This window comes from Petromyzon marinus, chromosome 44 (genome assembly GCF_048934315.1).
Source record: "Petromyzon marinus isolate PM22_M1 ecotype Great Lakes invasive population chromosome 44, UKy_Petmar_22M1.pri1.0, whole genome shotgun sequence".
Classification (NCBI taxonomy): domain Eukaryota; kingdom Metazoa; phylum Chordata; class Hyperoartia; order Petromyzontiformes; family Petromyzontidae; genus Petromyzon; species Petromyzon marinus.
The window spans coordinates 4,566,543-4,586,991 of NC_133710.1; the positions used below are offsets into that span (position 1 = coordinate 4,566,543).

The 20,449-nt window shown below is 56.5% G+C and overlaps 1 protein-coding gene across 3 annotated transcripts; it reads left to right on the forward strand.

Annotated features, from left to right (window-relative positions):
* On the forward strand, window positions 1–20,164 carry TYRP1 (tyrosinase related protein 1). 3 transcript variants are annotated; one of them, XM_032970757.2, is made up of 8 exons: window positions 1–587; window positions 3,515–3,830; window positions 5,557–5,690; window positions 7,144–7,408; window positions 14,646–14,813; window positions 18,112–18,291; window positions 19,057–19,203; window positions 19,601–20,164. In XM_032970757.2, exons 1-8 carry the CDS (start codon window positions 369–371, stop codon window positions 19,849–19,851), a joined length of 1,680 nt encoding a protein of 559 aa, XP_032826648.2. In that variant the 5' UTR covers window positions 1–368; the 3' UTR covers window positions 19,852–20,164. The 3 variants fall into 3 exon arrangements, with proteins under 3 accessions (XP_032826648.2, XP_032826649.2, XP_032826650.2); XM_032970758.2 differs by lacking the exon at window positions 1–587 and adding an exon at window positions 826–989; XM_032970759.2 differs by lacking the exon at window positions 1–587 and adding an exon at window positions 1,597–1,669.
* Window positions 20,165–20,449: the final 285 nt, after the last annotated feature.

A 20,449-nucleotide genomic window follows, 5' to 3' on the forward strand; every position in this document is an offset into this window, starting at 1 on the left:
CACACGCCTGCCGGCCTTTGTCTCTCTCTCGCTCTCTCTCCCTTACTCTCTCTCTCTCTCATCTTGAGAGAGTGCACTCAACCCTCAGCGCTCGCTCGCTCTCTTCGCATTTCCTCCTCCTCTCTCCTCGCATCAGCAGAGTCCCATCCACCAAAGTCTGAGTCCCATCCAACGTCTGCGTCCCATCCCACGCCCGAGTCCCATCCCACGCCCGAGTCCCTCGTCCTCTGCCCCATTGCGCCGCGCGCTCTTTACAACCAAAAAAAAGGTCGCTCCGTCGATACGCGCGTCCCGCCGCTCAATAAAGGGCGTCTGGGGTGGACTAAAAGGGCCACTGACGAGTGCCGCGTGGTCTGTGTTGAGTTGTCATGACGCCGCCTCGCCCTCTACCGGAGCCTCCTCGCCTGCTGCTACCGGCGCCGCTGCTCCTGCTGCTACTGCTGCTGCTGCCGATCTCCAGTCGCGCGCAGTTCCCCAGAGTTTGCGCCACCGTGGAGGCGCTCAACTCCGGTGATTGCTGCCCGCCGATGCCAGGGGCAGGGACCGGGGACCGATGCGGAGACACCGAGGGTCGAGGTTCCTGTCAGGTACCCCCCCCACTACCCCCCCCCACTACCCCCCCCACTACCCCCCCCCCCCACTACCCCCCACACGCCCCCTCTCCCACCACCTTCTCCGTCCTCTCGTCGTATATTTATACGGCGCTTTTTATCCGAGGCGCTTTACAGGGGTTGTGAGTGGCACAATGAGAGTAGCTAAAGGCGATGCGGTGAATAGGGGATGGGGTATGGGGGGTTTAGTGGGTGCGGGAATTACGGCGGGTGCCTAAGGATGGGTGGGAGGGGGCTGATGGGCCCAGGGAGAAGATGTTGAAGGTCTTGAAGGAGGAGCGGAAACTCTTCCCGCTTCATGCGGAGGGGAAGTTTGTTCGAGTGCAAGAAGGGGACAACAAGTTGGGAGAAGGAGCGGAAACGGGGCTTGTGCACAAGGTGAGAGGGGGCGGTGAGGAGTAGAGCGGGGGGGGGGGAGAGAGATTGAGAGCGGAGCGGGCGGGATTGGACGTCAATCGAGAGCAGGGGATGCGAGTTGCGGTGGGGCCAGGCAGCGGACAGATGTCTCAACCAGCGTAAGGAGCTTGAACAGAGGCCGCGAGTGTATGGGGAGCACGGTGCATTTCCATGCGAGGTGCTTGAGCGACGTGGGAGTTTGTAAACGAATCGTGCAGACGCACTGTGGAACTGTTGGAGTAGAATGAATGCTATGGGCTGGGAGACCGAGCAAAGCTAGAGTTGCAGTAGTCTCACCGAGTGAAAGATGAGCGAGTGGATTTGTAGTTTGGCGGTGGACTGAGTGATGAGAAGGGCGCATGTTGCGAATGTTTTGCAAGGTGGAATCGACGGGTGCGGGTGATGGCGGAGGTGTGAGAGCCGAGGGGTGAGGGGGGAGTCGCAGTGGAGAATCGAGGTTGCTGGCAGAGGGCACAGGGGGTTAGTGAGAAGGGTGTGGGGGTGATGGTGTGGGTGGGTGAAGGGAGAAAGAGTACCGGGGCGAAGGAGAACGTTGGGTTGTGGAGGGGTTGATGGCGAGGAAGTGGAGCGACATCAAAGACTGAAGGGCGGCTGGGCAGACTGAGATGCAAGAAGAGCGGTCCGGAGTGAATGTGGACAAAGTGAGTCCAGGGTCCACGGGGAGACGGTGATGAATGGCGATGATGCTGATTGATGCTGGTGGTGGTGGTTGATAATGATGATTGATGTTGGTGGTGGTAGTTTGATGATGATGATGGGAGAAAATTTATCGATCTTTTCAAACAGATTCCATTATCCTCGTTAATTTGTGCGTAGCAACGAAGTGATTAGCGGGCTGCACTATTAACCCGGCGAACCAATGTTCGATTCCCGGCCATGGTTAACATCAGTGACGAGTGATATCAGAACCAGGTGCGGGGGAAGGACAACAAACTACGGGTCTCTGTGTGAGTCTATGGGTCTCTGTGGGTATCTATAGGTCTCTGTGTGAGTCTATGGGTCTCTGTGGGTGTCTATAGGTCTCTGTCTAAGTCTATGGATCTCTGTGTGAGTCTAAAGGTCTCTGTGTGAGGCTATGGGTCTCTGTCTAAGTCTATGGGTCTCTGTGTGAGTCTATGGGTCTCTGTGTGAGTCTGTGTGTTTCTGTGTGAATCTGTGGGGCTCTGTGTGAGTCTATAAGTCTCTGTGTGAGTCTATGGGTCTCTGTGTGAGTCTATGGGTCTCTGTGTGAGTCTGTGTGTTTCTGTGTGAATCTGTGGGACCCTGTGTGAGTCTATGAGTCTCTGTGTGAGTCTATGGGTCTCTGTGTGAGTCTATGGGTCTCCGTGTGTATATTGAACTTCTTTCGCACCGTACGTAACCAACCGTTGCTAATCGGAGGTGCGGGGGAAGGACAACAAACTAAAGACAAACAGGCCGTCCCAAAGAAATGAGTTTTCAATCTTGATTTAAAAATCCAGATTGATCGTGGCTGCGTTCACGACAGCGTGTGTGCTCGGCTGTGATTATGGTCGCTGTGTTTATGGCCGTGCGAGCCCGGCGGTTCGATAGCCCATCGTGTTTCCAATCATCTCATTCTATCCCCAAATGGTAGGGCATTCCCCAACAGGCCGTGTCCATGCGTGTGTTGCCGTGCTTTGGCGTCTTAACTGCGCTGCTCTCTGTGGCTCGTTGTGCCTTTTGATGGCTCGTTTACGGCTCGTCGAGGCTCGCTGAGGCTCGCTGTGGCTCGTTACGGCTCTCGTCAAGGCTCGCTGAGGCTCGCTGTGGCTCGCTATGGCTTGTTACGGCTCGTTACGGCTCGTCGAGGCTCGCTGTGGCTCTTCGTGGCTTGTGCGTAAACGCGTCTTGCGGCGCTCTTTTTTGTGATCGCACCGTGGGTTATCGCGGTTGCTCTGTGCATCTCTCCGATGCGTGACCAGGGCAGTGCCGAGTGTCGGTCGGCAAACCAGCCCGACGTTTCGCAACCACGCGACGAGATGCCATCGGTACGATGAATCTGCGGGGTACCAAGTATGCAGGCGATGCGGGGGCTTTTTCATGGCTAGGACTCTGGCTGGAGGCGTGTGCGGCTTTACTGGTGGTCTTAGGCACTGAGGGTGGACCCAGGGATCGCCAAGAACCGGGGCCTTGGTCACTGCCGGGCGTCATCGTTTCCCCGTGGTAGCCCCCGACGTCTGGAACGCGGCCATCATCTTCGTGGTCGTGCCGCTGCTGCTGCTGCTGCTCCTGTTGCACATTCGCAGCAGCAGCAGCGTTCACTCTACACGGATCTTTGCAAGAGACACTTAAATGCCCAATCTCTTTCTTGAAGGGCTCTTTCTGCAGGCTTTCGAGTGACGCAGAGCCTCGGCTCCGCGCTCCAAGACTCACGGCCATGTGTCTGTGAAATATCGTGCGCGGTATAAATCACCTTGTGACAATAATAATCATCCATCCATCCATCCATCATAATTATCGTCGTCTTCATTGGCTTTGTTCATCAGCCCGTCGTGGTGGAAGACCTCCCGCACGGCCCCCAATTCTCGCTCGACGGCCGCGACGACCGCGAGCGATGGCCCCTGCGCTTCTTCAACCGCTCATGCGCCTGCGCGGGCTCCTTCTGGGGCCCCGCGTGCTCGCGCTGCCGCTGGGGCTGGACGGGCGCGCGCTGCGAGCTTCGGAGCGCTCCGGTGGCGCGCCGCGACATCGCGACGCTCACGGGGGCCGAGCGGGAGCGGCTCGTCGCGACGCTCGACCTCGCCAAGCGCACGCCGCACCCGGAGATCGTGATCGCCACGCGGACACGGGATGAGATCCTCGGTGAGTGGGGGGGGGGGCGGAGGTGTGCGAGAGACGGCGCGGAGGACACAATGTCACCGTCATGTTGGTGATCTTTATTGTCGCGGTTGTCAGTATCTCACCGTGCACTGTGGCATGGTGTGCGTCTGTGGTGTGGCGCGCTATGGCGTGGTGTGTGTGTGGGGTGGCGCGCTATGGCATGGTGTGTGTGTGGTGTGCTATAGCATGGTGTGTGTGTGGCGCGCTAAGGCATGGTGTGTGTGGTGTGGCAAGGCATGGTGTGTGTGGCGCGCTATGGAATGGTGTGCGTGGTGTGGCGCGCTAAGGCATGGTGTGTGTGTGGCACAGCAAGGCATGGTGTGTGTGTGTGTTGCGCGCTATGGCATGGTGTGTGTGTGGCGCGCTATGGCAAGGTGTGTGTGGTGTGGCGCGCTAAGGCATGGTGTGTGTGGTGTGGCGCGCTAAGGCATGGTGTGTGTGGTGTGGCGCGCTAAGGCTTGGTGTGTGTGTGGCGCTCTAAGGCGTGGTTTGTGTGTGGCACGGTAAGGCACGCAATGGCGTAGTGCGGAGTTACATGGTTTGGCGTGGCGTGGCACTATTGCTTGGTGTGGCATTATACAAGGCGTGGTGCAATAAAGTTTTAAAGCTTTCGTGACTGCATAAAATTACTCATTGTTTTTTTCGGTAAAGTCACGTATGTAGAAATACAATTAAAAATATATATAATTTTATTGTATTTTTACATACGTGACTTTACCGAAAAAACCAATGAGTATTTTTATGCAGTCACGAAAGCTTTAATAATTTATTATCACACTTCTACGGGGAAGTTACCGTTGTAATTATGTGTAAGATGTGCCCTTTTTTGAGCTGCCGTTTTGTATTACAAGAGGTGGTCATTTTTTGAGCTGCCGTTTTGTATTTACAAGAGGTGGTCCTTTTTTGAGCTGCCGTTTTGTATGTGTAAGGTGTGCGTGTTTGAGCTGCCGCTCTCGCTCTGCCCTCCCCCCCCTCCAACCGTATTTCCTATTTAAGCTTCTGTTCATCCCTCCGCCCCCCCGTCTCTCTCTCTCTCTGCCTCCCTGTCCGTCTTTCCTCCCTCCTTACTTCTTGGTGGACTTGTATATGTATTTCTACTGACCGTGTACCTCGTATTTTTCATTCTATCTATGCTGGTATGTGCAATACAAAGGTTGAACACAAAATTTAACACTCTTCTGAAATTCGTGGTCCGCCAGGAAGTGTCTAACTGTGTTGTTGGCCTGACTGGATGTACTTCACATAATGTTTTTTCAGGTTTGTTGAATTCTCGTCTCTCATCTTTTTGTTGTATTTACCTCCGTGATTTGTTCTTGACACCTGATGAAGATCGCTTGCGTTGTGATCTAAACGTCGTGATTGTTTTTTGTTTTAATATAATTTCATTGTATTTCTACATACGTGACTTTACCGAAACAAACAATGAGAAAGGCGTGGTGCAGTGTGGCATGGTGTGTATTGTCGCGCCGTGGCGGTGGTGTGGCGTGAACACGTGGTGTTGCGTGGCATTATTGCGTGGTATGGTCTGACACGTGGAGTGGTGGCGCTATGGCTTTGTGTGCGGCGTGAACACGTGGCTTTGCGCGACACGTGGCACGTGATGTGGTGCGTCACAATTGCGCGGTGTGGCGTGAACACGTGGCGTCGCGCGGCACGCGGCACGTGACGTGGCGTTGACACGCGGCCGTGGCTGTAACGCGCACCCCAGGCCCGGACGGGGCCACGCCGCAGGTGCAGAACGTGAGCGTCTACGACGCGTTCGTGTGGACCCACTACTACTCGGTGCGCCGCACCTACCTCGGCAACGGCACGAGCAGCGCCGAGGCTGACTTCTCGCACAAGGTCGGGGTCGCTCAGCACCGGCCCGTGGCCACTCTCCAACCCGAAAGAGCCCCACGCCTCGCGAGCCTTCCATTCCGACGTGCATCGCGAGCACCACGCGCAGAAACAATCAAGGATTAATATTATTAACGTGTTTAAGCAAACAGATAGCCTACCGCCGGACTACCTATGCGTACGCATATTGTCAGTATAGACCCCACCCCCATACGCAAGCGTACGCATTTGGGTTAATCCCCCTCACCTATCCCTCTTCCATGCATACGTACTAAATGGATGGCCCCTGATGAGTGCATGATTGAATGAGAGCGTGCGTAATTGAGTTTGTGAGTGAGAGCGCGAGCCAATTAGTGAGCGATTGAGTTGGAGCGCGCGCGAGTGATTGAGTTGGTCACTGAGCGAGTCAATGAGTAAGTTCGGGAGTGGTTGAGTTCGGGAGTGGTTGAGTTCGGGAGTGGGCGTGCGTGCGTGCGCTAGAGCGGGCGATTGAGTTCTGTGGCTAAGTAAGCGGATACGTTCGTGAATGACAGTGTGAGTGAATGCGTGCGTGAGTGAGTGAATGAGTGCGTGTGTAAGTGAGTGAATGTGTGCGTGAGTGAATGAGTGCGTGTGTAAGTGAGTGAATGTGTGCGTGAGTGAGTGAATAAGTGCGTGCGTGAGTTAATGTGTGCGTGCGTGAGTGAATGTGTGCGTGAGTGAGTAGGTTATCGAGTGATTCGGTGCGTACTTGATTGGTCAAGTGAGTTGGTGATTGAACAGCTGTATGCTCCGGTAGGTAATTGGGAAAATTAATGATTGAGTTAATGTGTCATCGTACACATCACACATATTAAGACGCATGCCTAGAAACATCTTGGCAGTTTAAGCGAGCCTGGCTGCTGCTACTGATGAAACACTAAATGTCCAAACCGGTTCAGAGTTGGAGCTTGCAATGAACCGACGATGCTGGAATAATAATGCACTCCTCAGAATGCCGTGAGCCTGATGGGATGTGTAATGTGTGCAACACAATTGCTGTCATTGTTTTACGTGGAGGGATATATCTGTGAAGGAATCGAAATGCGTTTGGTTGGTAAGAGCGTCCGTACCAATCACACTTCCCTCCGTTATCCACACAAAGACCCCCCCGTATAGTCCTAAAAGACTGTTGGGGCAAGTGCTGTTCGCGAGTAGCACCTATGAAGGCCGACACGGCACACGAGGGGGCGGGTGCCCGGCAACCACGCCCGACCGCCTTTGTCTCACCAGTGGCGATGTTTTTTTTTTGTTAAACACAACACCGGGTACTCATTTGAGGCTGAGTCGATCTAGGGGTAGGCCCAGAACCGCTTCAGATAATCGTCACCGGTGTTTGGCCGCGAGTGGGAAATCGAACTCGGGATCGCCGGGTTAATAAAAGCGCTACGGGTTAACCGCTGCACCACCGCTCCTCGTTGATCCACACACACGCCCACAGGGTCCCGGATTCCTCACGTGGCACCGCTACCACCTACTGGCACTGGAGCGCGACCTCCAGGAGCTGCTGGGGGACCCGGCCTTCGCCATCCCCTACTGGAACTTCGCGCGCGGCGGAGCGGAGTGCGACGCGTGCGACGACTCCCTGCTGGGCGCGCCGCACCCCCAGAACCCCTCGCTGCTCAGCCCCGCGTCGCCCTTCTCGCGGTGGCGCCTCCTGTGCAGCGACAACGTCTACTACGACACGACGGGCGCGCTGTGCAACGGTGAGGCCCCAATTCGCCCTCCCGATCGCCCTCCCGCTCGCCCTCCCGCTCGCCCGCCCGATCGCCCTCCCGATCGTCCTCTCGCCCGCTCGCCCGTGGCTCCTAGTCGTCCGCCGTGATCTTGTGTTCAACGAAAAGTATTGCTCACTGGATGGATGGCTGGCTGGATAAGCTGGCTGGCTGGACGTGGAAGCGACGGGCGGGCGGTCGGACACGTCCGAAGGACGTGCGGGGTGCTGTATTAGAGACAGACGCATTGCAAGCTGGTTGGCTGGCTAGAGGCATGGACAGACGGACGTCCAAAGGACGTGAGAGCTGCTCGTAGTACTAACAATACTAATACTTGACTTAATCATAATAATGATCATTTACTTATTTATCCAGAAAATCCACGCTGAGCCTTCGGACTTTTTTCAGGAAGGTCTTGCATTTTTTTCTTTATTTTAATATTTTCCCAGCCAATTGATGATGAGTCGTGTTCATTGTACACTTGGGGGAGAGAACCGAAGCACCCGGAGACAACTCACGCCACGCTCGAGGTTCGCCACAACACCCTATCCCCCGTACAGATGGACACAGATGGAGATCAGTCAACTTCCTGTACCACCTTCACGTGGCGAGTCATTGGTACGGCTCCTCCTCGACGCCCACGGGAAGGGAGCTTCACAACATCTCTGTGCGATCCACCAATCTTCGCTGCGGCCTCGGCTGCGCTGGGTTACCTGCAGCAGCAATAGCAGCAGCAACAACAACAGCAGCAGCAACAGCAGCAACAGCAACAGCAGCAACAGCAGCAGCAGCAACAGCAACCGCGTAGCCGACACCACCGCCCGACTCGCTCGCTCGCTCTCACACCTCTACCCCCCGCAGGCGAGGTCGATGCCAAAGGTGTGCCGTCAAGGTCACACCTGCCAGGTGTGGGCTATGCTGCTGCACGTGACCTCTAGCCCCAGTGCTGTGGAGTGAGCGGGATGGGGGTTGGTGCATCGCCGCGCAACAATGATGCGGAACTCCCAATCCCGCCCCCCGTCGAGGGAGAGCTGTAGCCGGAGAAGGCGATACAGCAAACATGTAGACTCTGCCATCCGTTCCGCCGGTATGGGATAGAGCGTTTCCCCACTCGGGTTTTCTCCCGCTGCTCCGGTCTTCTCCCACACGTAAACACACGTGCATCAATTTGCCGATAACACCTTCATATATAGAGGACTGCAGAGCTCGCGGGGAAGTTTGGTACCAGCTCACTGGCTGCTTGCTGCTGCTGCTGCTGCCTTCCCGCTCGTCTGTGATTCCTCCTCGCGCCGCTGAGCCGTTGTCTCCGTACGAGAGCAAGCCGACACTGCGGTGGCAGCGCGTTACAAAGTTTACATTATTGTCGCTTCACCTTCATTCAGCAGTAGATTGAGCATGGCTGATGCTGCTGCTGCTGTTGCTGCTGAAATGATGATGACGATAACGGCAGCCCGTCACGACGAAGCACGCTCCCCCCCCCACCCAACCCCCTCTCTACCCCCAAATCAAAGTGCTCGTCTCAGCAGAAGCTGCGGATCTTCTACCCGCGGCTGATGTGACACAGATGTAATAACAACGACACGAACGACGACGGCCCCTAACGGCGCCGTGGCGTTATCTCTCCACCGCTCGCAGCCGGAGGCCGAGTGCCGTCCCGTAAACAAACGGATGCCAGAACACAAACAGCAATATCGACGGCTGATATGTTGTTCTTTCGCGTAGAACGAACGAACGATGATAGGTTGTGGTGTCCGCGTGAAAGGCCGAGGTCAAAGAGGTCATTGTTGGTCATTTCCGTCGAGGCTTCTGTGCACTCGCCATCGCCTCCTCCCTTCTGCCAGACCCCTGCAGCTACGGTGATGTTGACCCCGTGACCTGAACGGACAACTCGTGCAGTGTTTGCCGGCGGCTCCTGCACCAACGCCTGGCTTCAGGTCTTCTTCTCGTTGTCACACGATCGACCCATCATTCAAGGACAACTCTTACAGTCATCATCATCACCACCACCACCGCCTGCCTTCAGTTCTCATCCTTGTTGTCACACGGGACGGTCGACCCATCATTCAAGGACAACTCTTACAGTCATCATCATCACCACCACCACCACCGCCTGCCTTCAGTTCTCATCCTTGTTGTCACACGGGACGGTCGACCCATCATTCAAGGACAACTCTTACAGTCATCATCATCACCACCACCACTACCGCCTGCCTTCAGTTCTCATCCTTGTTGTCACACGGGACGGTCGACCCATCATTCAAGGACAACTCTTACAGTCATCATCATCATCACCACCACCACCACCGCCTGCCTTCAGTTCTCATCCTTGTTGTCACACGGGACGGTCGACCCATCATTCAAGGACAACTCTTACAGTCATCATCATCATCACCACCACCACCACCGCCTGCCTTCAGTTCTCATCCTTGTTGTCACACGGGACGGTCGACCCATCATTCAAGGACAACTCTTACAGTCATCATCATCATCACCACCACCACCTGCCTTCAGTTCTCATCCTTGTTGTCACACGGGACGGTCGACCCATCATTCAAGGACAACTCTTACAGTCATCATCATCATCACCACCACCGCCGCCTGCCTTCAGTTCTCATCCTTGTTGTCACACGGGACGGTCGACCCATCATTCAAGGACAACTCTTACAGTCATCATCATCATCACCACCACCACCACCACCGCCTGCCTTCAGTTCTCATCCTTGTTGTCACACGGGACGGTCGACCCATCATTCAAGGACAACTCTCGCAGTCAGCAAGACAACTATGGTGCTCCATCAACCGTTTGAGAACAGCAAATGGTCGCTGCGAACACCCCCTCCTCCGCAAGTGGAGACTTAACGACAGCCCACGGTGTGACCGCGGCCACCCGAACGATGGACCACGTTGCGAGCAACTGCACCCTAAGCTCGCTCTCCGGCGGACTACCGCGAGGGCTCACACAGTTAGGGGCCGTCCATAAATGACGTCACGCACCTAGGGGGGGGTCAGACATTTGTGACGATGTATGACGAGGGGGGGGGGGGTGAGAAATGTGACGTCACATCAAAATGCGCAACTTTATGTAAATGTAGACAACACGTTCTACTTAATTAGACTTTTTAATAAATGTTTTCTCCTACAACATCATAGTGCAGCGCCACTTATATACGCACTACAATGACGATAGTTGAAAGCGATTTGAAGAATGTTTATTTTCAAAATGGAAATATGGTTTTGGGGGGGGGGGCAGAGCTTTGTGACGTGATATTTGAGGGGGGGAGTCTGACTTTTTGTGACGCCGTGTGACGAGGGGGGGGATAAAAAATCGTCAAAAATCGCGTGACGTCATTTATGGACGGCCCCTTAAACTTGGACGTGCGATTTGCACATACCTGCCGTACGCCAGAGAGAGATCACCGCTTGGCGTCAGGTCTTTCCCTACGATCGTCTGCCCGTCTTTCAAAGGCGTTGCTTTGATTTAAAGTTCACTTAAAATCCGATAGGATGGATACAAATGTAAAGAGGAGATTTGAGCTGGTTAAGAAGAATCTTTATTTCCAAGGCAGACTCACACCACGCTTACAGTCGTCATACAACAAAAAACAACCCCGAACCCTCCAGCTCCGTTCCCTTTCATAGCCCCCCCCCCCGCCCCCCCCCCCCCCCCCCCCCCCATTTTCACCAATCTCCTCTTCGGGATTTCCCGTCCTTTTATAATCCTTCTCGCACCAATCCGATCGAGGTGTCCTCCACTCCTGGCCCCGTGACCCCCCCCCCTGACCCTTAACCCGTGGTTGCGTGGCGTTTGTGTGCGAGGATGTCCCGAACATCCCTCTACAAATGTAACTCTCTTTGTAAGCCCATTTGTCAAAGATATCGGTGATCGTGGTCGCCCCACATTTAGCTTCGTCCGTGATATTCACTCTGTCACTTGGCATCGGCCGCTCTCGGTCGCAATCCAATCGTTCCGTCTGCATCTGTCGCTTCATTTACTTATCGCGGTAACCTCCAAATGTCCCCCCGCTAAAAAAAAAAAACACATTCCTACTCCGTCTCTTGCGTTCTCGTGGAATCCGTCCAAGAAATCGAGCCCCGCCTTTCTCTAATAATTATTCTCGTGAACTCCCCTTGTTGCGCACCCTGCTGTTATCCACAGCACGCGTGCGTACATCGCTCGTACTCATCTTGTGGAACGTTTAACATCAAGCCCTGTTAAGGAACCACAGTTATGCTGTTTCGCTGTGTGCTCTCTTGGGGCCTTTGTAAACGTATACGTCCTTCAAAGACAGCAATTCTGTTCGCGAGCGAGATGGGAATTCGCGTGAACGTGACGAAGCGTGCCAGTGAATTGCTTAATTGGAAGCGCAATTCGTGCAGAGGGGACTTCTTCATGAGTCATTCCAAAATAATCCAAATCTGAAATATCGATGGATGTTGCCAACTCTCGCGCGGTAAGGGTGGCGATTGGCACACACAAGCACGCAAACAAATACAAAGACCCCCCGTGTAGCCTTTGCCGGGCTGTTGGGGCAAGTGCTGTTTGCGAGTGGCACCTACGAAGGCCGACACGGCGCACGAGGGGGTGGGTGGCCAGCACCACGCCCGGCCGCCTTTGTCTCCCGAGTCGCGGTGTTTACACATTCCACCTAGGGGAGGCCCAGATCAAGTTCAAATATTCGCCACTGACTGATTTAGACAAATGATCCTTGTGGCGGTACCCCGGGGTGCCAAATAAAACTAAATGGCCGAAACAATTAAATATTTTATTTCTGGGACGTTTTTTTTTTGTCCAGGGGTGTTACTTAACTCCGAGACTGGGGTAACCAATCAATCCGAAATCGGTGCCACACTCCGCGACGTCGAAACGCAGCGAGGACGATTTTACGCCTAAACCCTGAACGCTCGTACGCACCGTAGTGGTGCATCGTGTACAGCTCGTCGGGATGAGTCGATTGCCGCATGATCGAACATCAACAGACTAACAAGGACTGCATCACGGACATTGTGCGAGAACCGGGGTACTGTGGTACCCCGGGGTACTGTGGTACCCCGGGGTACTGTGGTACCCCGGGGTACCGCCATAAGGTTCATTTGCACTCGCGCACACACACACATATAGCCAACACACAATGACACTTCACACATTTAAAATCTGTAACTCGTGTAAATTCCTATGCATTCTCCCAGTCAAACACATATACAAAGACAAATATCCCCCATATTGCCTTTATCACTCCCGGTCGCCTTTATCTCCCTAGTGGCGATGATTACACATCACACCAGGTACTCATTTGAGGCTGAGTCGACCTAGGGGAGGCCCAGGACCGGTTCAGATTATCGTTACCGGTGTTGGTCGTGAGCGTGAATCGAACACGGCTCAGCGCCGTGTTCGCAACGCCACCGCTACACACGAAACACATGGACACGTAGTGCCAACACACACACGTATACACGTGGTGCCCACACACACACGTGGTGCACACACACACGTACACACGTGCTGCCCGTACACACACGTACACACGTAGTGCCAACACACACACGTATACACGTGGTGCCCACACACACACGTGGTGCCCACACACACACACGTGGTGCCCACACACACACACGTGGTGCCCACACACACACACGTGGTGCCCACACACACACGTGGTGCCCACACACACACACGTGATGCCCACGTACACACACGTACACACGTGGTGCCCGTACACACACACACGTACACACGTGGTGCCCGTACACACACACACACACGTACACACGTGGTGCCCGTACACACACACACACACACGTACACACGTGGTGCCCGTACACACACACACGTACACACGTGGTGCCCGTACACACACGTACACACGTAGTGCCAACACACACACACGTGGTGCCCACACACACACACGTGGTGCCCACACACACACACGTGGTGCCCACACACACACACGTGGTGCCCACACACACACATGTGGTGCCCACACACACGTACACACGTGGTGCCCGTACACACACACACGTACACACGTGGTGCCCACACACGCACACGGCCGGTTCGTAAAGACACACTGCAGAAGAACGCGCGCACTCTGCGCTGTAACCGTTTGTTGTTGTTCAAGTGAGTTTGCGCGTGAACTATATCAACAGGGCTGAGACTGGCCGCGCAGTACCCGCGTGTCTAGAAGGTCGTTCGTCCCACATTGCACGATGTTTGTAACGCTGCCTTTGTAACTCGTTTGGACTTTAGGACCTGGCCCGCTGCCATGACGTTTATCCAGTTGTTCACAGCAACTCCAAACCACCCGACTGCCGTGTGGGAGGGGGGGCATGTGTATGCGCCCGAAACGTCGTGATTTTTTTTATTTTATACCTACGTGACTTTACCGAAAGAACCAAAGAGTATGGTGGTATAGTACTATAGTAATAGATCAAGTGCAGAATCACTGAGCCGGAATTGATAGCTTGAAAGCATTTAGCGCGGGGGCCCGTAGCATTTGTAGCTACTTTTGCTACGAGGATAATTAATCCGACAATGCCCGTACATTTGGCTGGCACGATGCTCAGTGTGTCTCACGTTGCCCGCAGAATTAAACATCGCAGCCAGATGGCAGAGTTGCTACGTCGCAGGATCGTGAAAGGTCGCCGGGACGGAGGCCTTCATCCAGCAGCGGATCGACCACGGCTGATGATAAAGATGCCGCTGCTGCTGCTGCTGAAAATAAAATGTGTCCCGTTAATGAATGCACTGCATGCGCTTGCTTCCACACCACGTGCTGGCAACTCCGACACACGACACAAAACCACTATCGCCACCACCCCCTCCGCGACTACTGCCTTTTTCACCAAAGGCAAAGATCCCCAGTATAGCCTAAACATACTGTTGGGGCAAGTGCTGTTAGCGAGCGCCTATGAAGGCCGGCACGGCGCACGAGAGATGGAGGGGGCGGGGGTGGGTGGTCAACACCACGCCCGGCCGCCTTTATCTCCCTCGTGGCTATGTTAACACACCGCACCAGGGATGTACTCATTTGAGTCTTAGTCGACCTAGGGGAAGGCCGCGGACCGGTTCAAATAATCGTCAGCGTTGTCGGTGGCCGTGAACGGGGAGAATGGAACGCGGGTGGCTGGGCTTTCGTTGCGCAGCGGCGCGCTAACTGCTGCACCACCGCTCCCCCCCCCCTATCCCGTACCCCTCTTACACTCACCGTCACCCCTGTTGGCGTAACCACAGACACGGTGGGGGGTCCGATCCGTCGGAACCCGGCGGGTAACGTGGACAACCCGATGCTGACTCGACTGCCGGAGCCCGAGGACGTGACCCAGTGCCTGCAGCTCGGAGCCTTCGACACGGCACCCTTCTTCTCCAACTCCGACGGGAGCTTCCGCAACTCCCTCGAAGGTCGAGAGAGAGAGCGGCGGTGGCAGCGGTGGCAACGCACACGGCAGAAGGGGAGACGGGGTCGCGGGGGCCATCGGGAAGTTCTGTCCTTGCGCGCGATGGCAGTAGTAGCACTTTGGTTCAAGGAGCGCGATGTCAATGTCAAGGTGCTGTTGCTGCTGCTGGCCACGACGAGAGGGCTTCGGCAGAGAGAGAGAGTTCGTGTGGTGCTGCTGTTCCTCCTCCTGATCCGTTGAAGGAGCGCAGAACACAGTGGGTTTACTGTGCAGTCCATAAGACTTACATTGCCCATAGGCTTTCATTTCCTATATACTTTAATTCCCCATAGACTTACATTGTCCGTAGACTTACATAACGCATAGACTTAGATTACCCATAGTCTTACTTTACCCATAGACTTACATTACCCATAGACTTACATTACCCATATACTTACATTGCCCATAGTCTTACTTCACCCATAGACTTTCATTGCCCATATACTTACATTACCCATAGAATTACATTGCCCATAGACTATTATATTATTGAGTATGGTGACAGTGGCAGCGATCTGTCCAGCGATCTGTCCAGGAGCTCGATGCCAATGTGGAGGTCCTCCTGCTGCTACTGCTGCTGCTGCTGGCACGGCCAGAGGGCTTCAACCGAGTTCGTGTGGGGTTTTACTGTGCGGTCCACAGTGTGGGTGGCATGGCCACGATCGTTGTCTTTAATGTTTAACTCATGAAGGAGATGTGCGGGCGGGCCTGTTGACGTGCCGGTGATGGCTCCACCACCAGTGTCACTCGAGGCATGTTAAAGCGAGGAGGTGCAATGTTTGACGCTATTCCCGAAGTCCGCGCTGAGCCACTCTGCTCGTCAGCGGTCTTCCGAAATCCCAGGCGAGATTCTTGGATGGTGACAGCGGTAAGATCCCAGAAGCGGAATTGGGACTTGAGTCGTCAGCGAGAGATACATTGTTGAGGTATTTGTCCAATCGTGGGCAAGATATTTGGTTGGACGCTCGATCCGATGGAGTGAGATGGCGTTGACATTAGGTGGCTTCCGAGACACTGTCGGCAGCCTCTGTACCCCCATGACCCCGTGTCTACATCCTACATCTGCAAGCTCGCCACGTGTCTCGGTTGAGCCTCCCAGAAATGTGGTGGCCTTGCGCCGGTCTCTCTGCCCATGCCCCCTGTGCCCTTTATCTCGTTCCCCCTGTCTCTCACTCTCCCCCTGTCTCCCACTCTCCCCCTGTCCCCACTCTCTCCCTGTGTCCAACTCTCCCCCTGTCCCCCACTCACCCCTGTCTCTCACTCTCCCCCTGTCTCTCACTCTCCCCCTGTCTCCCACTCTCTCCCTGTCTCCCACTCTCCCCCTGTCCCCACTCTCCCCCCTGTCTCCCACTCTCCCCCTGTCCCCACTCACCCCCCCCCCTGTCCCCACTCACCCCCCCCCCCGTCCCCACTCTCCCCCTGTCCCCACTCCACCCCCCTGTCTCCACTCTCCCCCTGTCTCCCACTCTCCCCCTGTCTCCCACTCTCCCCCTGTCTCCCACTCTCCCCCTGTCTCCCACTCTCCCCCTGTCTCCCACTCTCTCCCTGTCTCTCACTCTCCCCTGTCCCCACTCTCCCCCCTGTCCCCACTCTCCCCCCTGCCCCCCCTCCCACTCTCCCCCCTGTCTCTCACTTCCCCCCGTCCCCACTCTCCCCCCTGTCTCCCACTCTCTCCCTGTCTCCCACTCCCCCCCCTGTCTCCCACTCTCCCCCTTGTCTCTCATCTCCCTCCCTGTCTCCCACTCTCCCCCCTGTCTCTCACTCTCCCCCTGTCTCTCACTCTCCCCCTGTCTCTCACTCTCCCCCTGTCTCTCACTCCCCCCCTGTCTCCCACTCTCCCCCTGTCTCTCACTCTCCCCCTGTCTCTCACTCTCCCCCTGTCTCCCACTCTCTCCCCCCTGTCTCTCACTCTCCCCCTGTCTCTCACTCTCCCCCCTGTCCCCCACTCTCCCCCCTGTCTCCCCACTCTCCCCCTTGTCTCTCACTCTCCCTCCTGTCTCCCACTCTCCCCCTGTCTCTCACTCTCCCCCTTGTCTCTCACTCTCCCTCCTGTCTCCCACTCTCCCCTGTCTCTCACTCTCCCCTGTCTTTCACTCTCCCCCTGTCTCTCACTCTCCTCCTGTCTCCCACTCTCCCCCTGTCTCTCACTCTCCCCCTGTCTCTCACTCTCCCCCTGTCTCTCACTCTCCCCCTGTCCCCCACTCTCCCCCCTGTCCCCCACTCTCCCCCTGTCCCCCACTCTCCCCTGTCCCCCACTCTCCCCCTTGTCTCTCACTCTCCCCCCTGTCTCTCACTCTCCCCCCTGTCTCCCACTCTCCCCCTTGTCTCTCACTCTCCCCCTTGTCTCTCACTCTCCCCCCTGTCTCTCACTCTCCCCCTGTCCCCCACTCTCCCCTGTCCCCCACTCTCCCCCTGTCTCTCACTCTCCCCCTGTCTCTCACTCTCCCCCCTGTCTCTCACTCTCCCCCTGTCTCTCACTCTCCCGCCTGTCCCCACTCTCCCCCCTGTCTCTCACTCTCCCCCTGTCTCTCACTCTCCCCCTGTCCCCCACTCTCCCCCCTGTCCCCCACTCTCCCCCTGTCCCCCACTCTCCCCCTTGTCTCTCACTCTCCCCCCTGTCTCTCACTCTCCCCCTGTCTCCCACTCTCCCCCTTGTCTCTCACTCTCCCCCTTGTCTCTCACTCTCCCCCCTGTCTCTCACTCTCCCCTGTCCCCCACTCTCCCCCTGTCCCCCACCCTCCCCCTGTCTCTCACTCTCCCCCTGTCTCTCACTCTCCCCCCTGTCTCTCACTCTCCCCCTGTCTCTCACTCTCCCCCCTGTCCCCACTCTCCCTCCTGTCTCCCACTCTCCCCCTGTCTCTCACTCCCCCCCCTGTCCCCACTCTCCCCCCTGCCCCCCCCACTCTCCCCCTGTCCCCCACTCTCCCCCTGTCTCTCACTTCCCCCCCGTCCCCACTCTCCCCCCTGTCTCTCACTCTCCCCCTGTCTCTCACTCTCCCCCCTGTCCCCACTCTCCCTCCTGTCTCCCACTCTCCCCCTGTCTCTCACTCTCCCCCCTGTCCCCACTCTCCCCCCTGCCCCCCCCCACTCTCCCCCTGTCCCCCACTCTCCCCCTGTCTCTCACTTCCCCCCCGTCCCCACTCTCCCCCCTGTCTCCCACTCTCCCCCCTGTCTCTCACTCTCCCCCCTGTCTCCCCCCCTGTTCCTACTCTTTCCCCTGCCCCCCCCACTCCCCCCCCCTGTCCCCCACCCTCCGACAGGCTACTCGGAGCCGTCTGGCCGCTACGACGCCCGTCTCCGCAGCCTGCACAACCTGGCGCACCTGTTCCTGAACGGCACGGGGGGCCAGGTCTACCTCTCCCCCAACGACCCCCTCTTCGTGCCCCTGCACGCGTTCGTGGACGCCGTCTTCGACGAGTGGCTGCGCAGACACGGAGCGGGTGGGTGCAGGGAAGGGGAGGTGAGGGAGGGAGGGAGAGAGGGGATGGAAGTGAGAGAGTGGAGGGAGAGAGGGAGTGGAGGGAGGGAGGGAGTGGAGGGAGGGAGGGATTTGAGGGAGGGAGTGGAGGGAGTGGAGGGAGTGAAGGGAGGGAGGGAGTGGAGGGAGGGAGGGAGTGGAAGGAGGGAAAGAGTGGAGGGAGGGAGAGAGTGGAGGGAGGGAGTGGAGGGGGGAGGGAGGGAGTGGAGGGAAGGAGAGAGTAGAGGGAAGGAGTGGAGGGAGGGAGTGGAGGGAGTGGATAGAGGGAGGGAGTGGAGGGAGTGGAGGCAGGGAGTGGAGGGAGGGAGTTTAAAAAGAGAGGCAGGGATTCGAAGAGGGTGAGGTAGGAGAATGTGAAGATGGGACAGAGGGATTGAATGTGAGATTGAAAGCCGGAGGAGCGATTGGGAGGGTTGCAGGCAATGCAAGGAGGAGCTCAGGAGAGAGGCGGAGAGTGGGGGTGTGGAATTGAAGAGGGATGAGAAGCCCCCCCCACCCTCCCAGCGCTGGTGAGTGCAAGGCAGGTTGGCAAAGACTGGCACACACGTGACCGATTCAGACACCGCTCGCCACCGATGGGTCGACGCGTTCGAGACGTCCTCCACCCGGGAGAAAGGAGCGATGTGAGCATCTGCTGGATAGATTTTTACCCATCACGAGATCACTCAGCAGTTTATTGCTCACACCTCCTCCCTCCACTCCCTCCCCGCCCTCCGTCCGCGAGTAGCCCTGACGGCGTTCCCGCTGATGAACGCTCCTCTGGGGCACAACCGCGGCTACCACATGGTGCCCTTCTGGCCGCCCGTGCGCCACTCGGAGATGTTCGTCACGGCACCGGAGAATCTCGGGTACACCTACGAGGTCACCTGGCCAGGTGAGTGCCCCCCCCACCACCCCTTGCACCGGGCGACCCACGTGTGCCTCAGCACTCTCTCAGGTGTGCCTCGGAAGAGCCTCATTGAGACTCCCGACTCTGTTTCAGGAATGTCAACGAGGGTGGTGGTTCAGGTCGGGGGGAGGAGGGGGGCGATGATTGTGTAATTTGTGAGTAGTTTAATATGACGATGATGCAGCTCTCGAGGACTCGAGGTGAGGACCGAGATGACGACGCCGATGCTGCTGACGATGCCGATACGAACCAAGATTAACGTTGCATTGCTGATGACCCTGATGATAGCGATGATGATGATGCTGATGATGACGACAATGAAGATGCCTAAGAACATGATGATGAAGCTGCTTGCCCCGCCCCCCCCTCCCCCCACCCACAGACCAGCAGCTCTCCCAGCTGGAGATCTCGGCCATCTCGGTGCTGTGCGCTCTGTGCGGCGTGGCCCTCGCCTCGGGCTTCCTGGCCCTGGCTCTGCGCGCGCGCCGGAGGAGGAGGGCGGCCCTCCAGGAGAGCCAGGACCCCCTGCGGCCCCTGCTCACCGACAGCGGCTACCAGCGATACGACAGCGGCACCGTGGGCGGCGGGGGGGCGGAGCCCGCACTGCGGAGCAAGACGCACACCGCCGTGTAGCGGCCACGTCGCTCTGGTGGTGGGCGGGTGGGGGGCTCCCGCATGATTTGGAGGGGTGGCGTGATATAGAATTGGGGGGGGGGGGGCAGCGCGCACAAGCATCCAGGTTTCTCTTACTCCCCCCCCCCCACCTCCTTTTTTTTCTTCTAGTCCGGCGGAGAGCATCCGTTGTCTTCCGGACGGACGCGTGTTGTTGAGAATTCCTTTTGCTGAAGACGGGCAGTAGCAGTAGTAGTAATAATAATAATACTTCACATGCATACTGCGGCGTTCCATCTTAGGATTCCCAATGCATGAAAAGCAGAAGAAATTTTTTAAAAAAACAGAACCAGGGACAACCGACCGAACTAAAGAGGGAAGGGCACTTTCAAGAGTTGGGGTTTCAAAGTGCTCCGCATAGCGATGCAAGACCGCTGAGAGGACAGGAGAGACAACACCGCCACCGCTGCAAGTAGCGCGATCATCGTCCGGGACGCCGCGGCTCTCCAAATGCCATTTCGGAATATGTCACGAATTCACGATAGTCCCGGGACACGTTATTTTTCCTTCTGAAATGTCACGTGATTGCACCGCAAATTGCTGCGTTGTGTCAGGGTAG

Excerpts from the sequence above, each read along its gene's own strand:
- TYRP1 (XM_032970757.2), top strand. The coding sequence starts at position 369 with ATGACGCCGCCTCGCCCTCTACCGGAGCCTCCTCGCCTGCTGCTACCG. Across the intron at positions 588-3,514 it reads AGGGTCGAGGTTCCTGTCAG|CCCGTCGTGGTGGAAGACCT; the intron begins GTACCCCCCCCA and ends TTTGTTCATCAG. Across the intron at positions 18,292-19,056 it reads GCTGCGCAGACACGGAGCGG|CCCTGACGGCGTTCCCGCTG; the intron begins GTGGGTGCAGGG and ends GTCCGCGAGTAG.